This window comes from Typha latifolia, chromosome 13, assembly GCF_019914945.1.
Source record: "Typha latifolia isolate L0001 chromosome 13, TyphaL0001v2, whole genome shotgun sequence".
Taxonomy (NCBI): domain Eukaryota; kingdom Viridiplantae; phylum Streptophyta; class Magnoliopsida; order Poales; family Typhaceae; genus Typha; species Typha latifolia.
Genome location: NC_133098.1, coordinates 2,689,076 through 2,695,075, shown reverse-complemented (window position 1 = coordinate 2,695,075; position 6,000 = coordinate 2,689,076). Strand labels below are relative to the sequence as shown.

General features: G+C 37.9%; 1 protein-coding gene across 2 annotated transcripts in view; it reads right to left on the bottom strand.

Annotated features, from left to right (window-relative positions):
* Positions 1–336: 336 nt before the first annotated feature.
* LOC140800197 (beta-1,3-galactosyltransferase 7) overlaps positions 337–6,000 on the bottom strand; it is a 102,902-nt gene continuing 97,238 nt past the window's right edge. Inside the window, exons 2-12 of one of the 2 annotated variants that reach the window (XM_073154867.1) lie at positions 4,117–4,223; positions 3,849–3,945; positions 3,713–3,771; positions 3,416–3,618; positions 3,066–3,129; positions 1,848–1,920; positions 1,621–1,741; positions 1,446–1,533; positions 1,227–1,352; positions 1,038–1,147; positions 337–952 (exon numbers count right to left, since the gene is read on the bottom strand). In XM_073154867.1, the coding sequence (XP_073010968.1) occupies positions 804–952; positions 1,038–1,147; positions 1,227–1,352; positions 1,446–1,533; positions 1,621–1,741; positions 1,848–1,920; positions 3,066–3,129; positions 3,416–3,618; positions 3,713–3,771; positions 3,849–3,945; positions 4,117–4,217 (1,191 nt within the window). In that variant the 5' untranslated portion in view covers positions 4,218–4,223 and the 3' untranslated portion in view covers positions 337–803. The remainder of the gene's footprint in view (positions 953–1,037; positions 1,148–1,226; positions 1,353–1,445; positions 1,534–1,620; positions 1,742–1,847; positions 1,921–3,065; positions 3,130–3,415; positions 3,619–3,712; positions 3,772–3,848; positions 3,946–4,116; positions 4,224–6,000) is intronic. The other variant, XM_073154868.1, reaches the window with a different exon arrangement.

The window sequence follows — 6,000 nt, the reverse complement described above, 5'->3', positions numbered from 1 at the left end:
TCCTGCTTTGGAAACGCTGAGACCTGTGTTGTGCTTTGAGATTTCATCCTACGCCATTATCGAAAACCTTGGTAATCTATGTTCTCAATGACTTGATAGTTCAAAATTCGAGTTTGGGACTTGCTACAAGCTGTTCACCTAAATCCTAATCCATGTCTAATTAAAGATTGGATTATTTGTCTAACTCCAGATAAAGCAACCACAAATGCTTTAAATTGAATGATACATACATACATACATATATATATATATATATATATATATAACTCAGCAAAGAGTGGTTTTTGCTCTGCGATATCACAACACAACACATAGGATTTCAAGAGGCAAGTACTCTGTCAAAGAGAAAAGGACAAAAATATTGTAATTGAACAATGAGCAGTCCTAGATTCGTACAAGTGAATAATGAATCAATTGGAGATAAATATACGTGTACAGAGTCAAAGAGTTTTATGACATACACATGTCAGAAATGAATCTCCCTAAGTCCATCTTTTATATGTTCTCAACTCTTCTTTCACAATCCATTTCCCCCAAAAATGCAGTACAAGCTATCATCTCTCTGTTTCTACTTGTCCTACCAAGTGCACTCAACATGATCAATCATCAAATCATCAAGGTATCCTTATCGAAACAAGGGAATTCTCTGCATTGTCATTCTTGTTAATGGGCGTAGTAACCACAGATATACCGATGACGTACATTGTTCTCCTTCAAAGGTACTTTTCGATTTGCATTCATTTTCACAGTTGCTGAGATTGAGAAAGTATTTGAAGTTGCCACTGAAGGCCCAAATCCCATCGCTAGAGCAAAGCACTCCAAACAGCACCATCTCCTTCACCGCACTTGGCGTGCACATCTTTCATTCTGTCCACCGATTTGCAGATCCCACTGCAGCTCCAGTCAAATGATGCAATGCAAACATTTCCTGCTTGCGACTTCCACTCGCAGTCTGGAGTAGTTTAAAGAAGAACAAAAATAATGAGAATGGTCTTTAAATAATGATTGGACATTCAGTAACTAAGAAGGAAACCAACCTGGCGGAGTTCCACAGCACATGTTCCTCTCATCAATATGTTCAACTTCCAGCCCAATAAACCAAGAGCCTAATGTTACGTCCTCATTTGCATATTTATGCAATATAGGCCTGCAGGATATGACTCGATCAATTAGGATGACTATGCCCTTATTAAGTAAATTCGTTCATGTGAGTTGTATAATCTTACTGGTTGATTGAGATGTAGGTGGCCAGATCTTTCGAGATAGCATAAATTTGCCCAGTAGCATGGCGAAAGTACTTGTTCCCTTCCTCACCAAATTTCCAGTATTCAGGTTCATGGTACTTCACATTTCTATGGGAATGATACAAAACAATTCAGACATGTAAATTCCATACAGTGTTGCTTTCAGATGGCATGTTTTGGGAAATTCTGTAAGAGAATTACTTATCAGAAAGAACAGGGCCAGACTTCATACAACCAATGTAGGTTCTTGGTTTCGATCTATGTCGGGCAAAAGTTGTGGCTAGCATTCCTGAATCATATAAATTAGAAACCAGTAAAATATATCCATCAAAATTCTCCAAGAGGCGTGATGATTCCAAAGATGCCATATACAAACCTAGATTAACATGGACATCATCATCCACCTTGACATAAAAGTCAGCATCCCACATGGCAACAGCAGTAGAAAAGAATATCTTTGTCTTCGCAGATAGTTCGTGATACCCTTCAACATGCTCCTACATGTATGAGGATATTGGTTCATGATAGAGAAGTCACATTTTCTGAATAAATGGCAAGCTTGGAGATGTGACTAAATTGAATGTTCCAAAAAATTCAACATACCAGCCTAAGAAAGTCATGATGCTGAGCTTCCTCCGAGTCTATAGCTTTATCTAAAATACTGTTTGATGTAGCACTGTGTAACAACAAGAATAATTAGTCTTTCAATCACAAGAACATAATTACCTTGATTTATTGTGATTTATCGGTAACTATGCTACAGAGGTAAGATCGTAACGAAAAGACTAGTAAGTAACATGAAGATTTTGCACAACAAACAATGATAAAGATTAATGGAGCCAAACTATCTTTTTGCACTCAAGTCCAGATCTAGAACACTAATCCAAAAGTCTGTCCAGGTATGGATAAGATTTAAAAGAGACAGCTAATTAGATCATCATGCATCTTATATAGAGTTTTCTATAAATAAAAAATAATCCTCCATTTCTAGCTATGCTTCTAATGTTTTCCTTATATCTCCTCCGTTAGCCTAGTCTATAGTAACTTTAAAACAGGGGTACTTCACAGTCTAAGCCATACTATCATTCATTAGGAACAAATCCCGCAGCTATTTAACATTAGTTGAAAATTAGGTGTATATAGCATTACTTTCTTCACAACTTAGTAGCTCTGAATGTCATCTGGCCTTCATTTAGCCAAATCTACTGCGAAATTACATGCATAATTTACTTTGGGAAATAATATGGTAGCCCTTAGAGATTTATCTTCCTATTTCTGATCCCACCGTCTGTCCATACTCTTATCTCCTTAGAGGAGTCTTAGTGACACATAGATATCATAAAGATAATAAAAGTGGTCAAATTAGACTAACTTATTAGTAATTACAAAACCCGTATCAGTCAGTGATCATAAACCAACAGTTCAAATACATAGATACCATAAAGCACATTTATATTAGACTTCCTACAACAGAGTAGATGCACTGTGAGTGGTAGTAATACAACTAGCAAGCAAAATAAAGATGTGCAAAATATCATAATCTAGATGCACAAAAAGTTAATATGCCAACAACGTTTTCAGAAAATGAATCTTCATAGCAGTTATCATTATCCATATGAACCGAAACAAGTGTGGTAAAGATACATTGTACTGAAGCAAAAACAAGTGATATGACATATGGTTAAATATCTCTTACATATTTCATGTTTAATTGATTTTAACATGAAGCAGAAACTCACATGGCAACATAATGACATTGCAAAGAGAATGGAATGCGTGCATCTGTAGTATATAATGCTAAATGAAGCTGGGTAAAATTACCTATGGCCAATCATGAACCGAATGACAATTCCTTTCTGTTGTTCAAGTTGTTGAAGCTTTTCGCCTAATTGAAAAAAGGACGAGTGAAACAATAACTGTCTGTGCAACTTGAAGATGGCAGAACAATATGTATACAAGAGAAAGAAATAACTGAACAATTATTAGTTACTTAAGAAATCGGTGCTTTGGTTTCATTTACTTCTTAAAACAAAATGATATTGGTAGGGAATTTCTCTGTGCTCCACCAACTTCTCCAGATCATTTTTAGTTTACCTTGAGCTACACTGCCTTGAAGCATCTAGGGAAAACTAATAATAATGATTATATGAAGTGTTAGTACAACGAACTACCTTGAGGCATCCACGTCTCTCTGATAGAATCCCGCCTCTTCCTGCTGCTAAATGCAGTATTGATTCCAATCACAACAAATGCCTTCTTCCTTTGCTGATCACTTGCCGATGTTGACGGCGAACCACCAACACCAAGCAGCTCATGAGCACTCCGCTTGGCGGCCAGCTCCATCTGCAGAGTAGAGATTGTCTTATCCAAAGATCTGATAAGATCAACACCCACGGGGCACCATTTTTAGTTAAAAACAACCAAACTCAAGTAATTTTAAAGAACATTTCTCGGATTCATCTACGCACTGTATGGTTTCATGTGTCCTGGTCACTTCCCCCATTATATCCGCATCTTCGTCAAGCTTCTGATGAAAACAATAGATTCCAAATTAAAAACGATCTCGTAAATTTAGGACACCAAAATAGAGGAGTTAACGCTAACCCGTTTGGTGGAGCAATCCTCGGAGATTATCTGCAACTCTTGCTCCTGCCGCCTCTTGTATATGATCTGATTATTCGACTCAGGAGCATCCCAGAACCTATCAAACCGAAAGAACTCAGAAATAATATAAATCCAACAAACAAAGAAAACCCAATTGGATGGATCACAATATATGAGTAAAAATACTATTTTTAGAGGGATCCAAATCTCAATTTCTTCAATGAATAGGATCTAGCCCAAAAATTAGATCTTTACTCAGAATACTAACCAATCTGTGAACAGCATCCCGAGGCCGAAGCTGAAGACACTTAGAATAAGAATCCATCTGGCGGAAACTCTCCTCTCGCTACTACTGCTTCGACCCTTCATCTATCTTACCGTTTACCGTTTTCCTCTCTCTCTCTCTCTCTCTCTCTCTCTCTCTCTCTCTCTCTCTCTCTCTCACACACACACACACACACACCTTCCCTTCTCTACTCTCTTCAGCAAAGACCAAGATCTTTGAACTTAAGCTTATGGAATCGATGCGGAGAGAAGGGAAGGACGAAGAAGACTAAGAGGATTGCATTCATTAGAATTCAAAGAAAATCAAGGAAATGCCGTCAAAGAAGAAAGCGGAAGAAATGACAAGGAACCTTCAGAGGACTTTGGCTTTGGACGGGGACCGCAACGCAATGGCTTACGGGTACCGGCAGTCAACTTACCGCCTCAGATTGGACGAAGTGGGCTAGATCGCCATTCTGCCACGTGGCGCGTGAGAGAGGGAAAAGAGGTGACGGTGCCGGCCTTCTTGTCCATGTCGGAGTTGAGCGATTCTCTCAGCCCAAAGGGATTGGTGGGGGTATTTTTCCCCCAAAGTTCCGATGTCATTATCTTAGCATAGTTGGGACCGTATTAATTATGGCTTAATTGGGTGAGAAATTAGTCCATGTTAGGCAAGAAAGAACTTTGTCCACTTTTCTCTTTCCCGCAATTGGCCCACTTGAATTGGAATGGTTGTTGGAGAATTGGAACTCTGACAGGGGTACGTCCAATGTTTGGATTGACCTAGGCCAATAGGAGAGAGAAGAAATGAATACTAGATACATCAGACATAGGATGGCAACGGATTCATACATGAGCTTCTATATTCTTGTTTTAAGTTTTGGCTAGAGAATTACCTACCCCATACAGTCAACCTGTTACTTTTAAAAAATGTTGTGCATTTTGCTATCGGATGAAAACTTTGATCTTTGTCTCAAAAAGAATACATGGGACTCTGACTCTGGGATTTATACGGGTACAACCTACATCGATCTAATCTTTATTTATATCAATTCAATACTTGGGTGAATGTGGCACGTCCAAATCTCAAGACACCCAATCGTTTATTTGCCAGCAAACTGTGACAGGACTCACAAACCTCTTACCAACGCAAGCAGCCCATTTGTGTTGTGTTGTGATAAAGATATGAGTTCGTATAGCATTTCTTTAGAGGCTTAATGGCTGGCAACTTGATGCTGCTGCAGTGTTAAGTCATAGCAGACAGCTTTCTCTGGCTGTTTATACCAACACATTACAATACATACCTACACTGCCAACTTTGAATTGCCAGGCTATAGATCACTCTTATAGACAAGGTGTATAAAATGGATGGTCACAACGAGTTCACCAAAGCGTACAGATACCCACATACCATTGCAACGGCCTGGAGTTTGATTGTTCCAACCTGTCAGACTCAGTAGACAGATGCTACAACCCCACTTGAAATAAAATTTGCTGGAAAATTCTCGTCAGCAATCATTGAAGAAAGAGATTCCAAGCAAAATTTAAGATACCTCATTTTGCTTCTACTGGAAATCTGATGTAAAAGGACTCAAAGATAAGATGCAGAATATACATACCTAAAAAAAGGTAAGATATAGACAACTAATAATGGGTTCACAACATAAAGGCCGGCGCTTTTCCAATTTAACTGAATTTAATACTTTGATTTGCAATAATGGACACTAATCATATATGTATATTGTGTGAATTTTACTATAGCAAAATATGCATCAGACTTTAAAAAAAAATAGTGTCTCGATTTGCAAAAAATACCCATAAAGACCTATAAATTGATTTATCAAATTATAAAATGTCAAATTATAAGTAAGCTGTAACTGGTTTATTA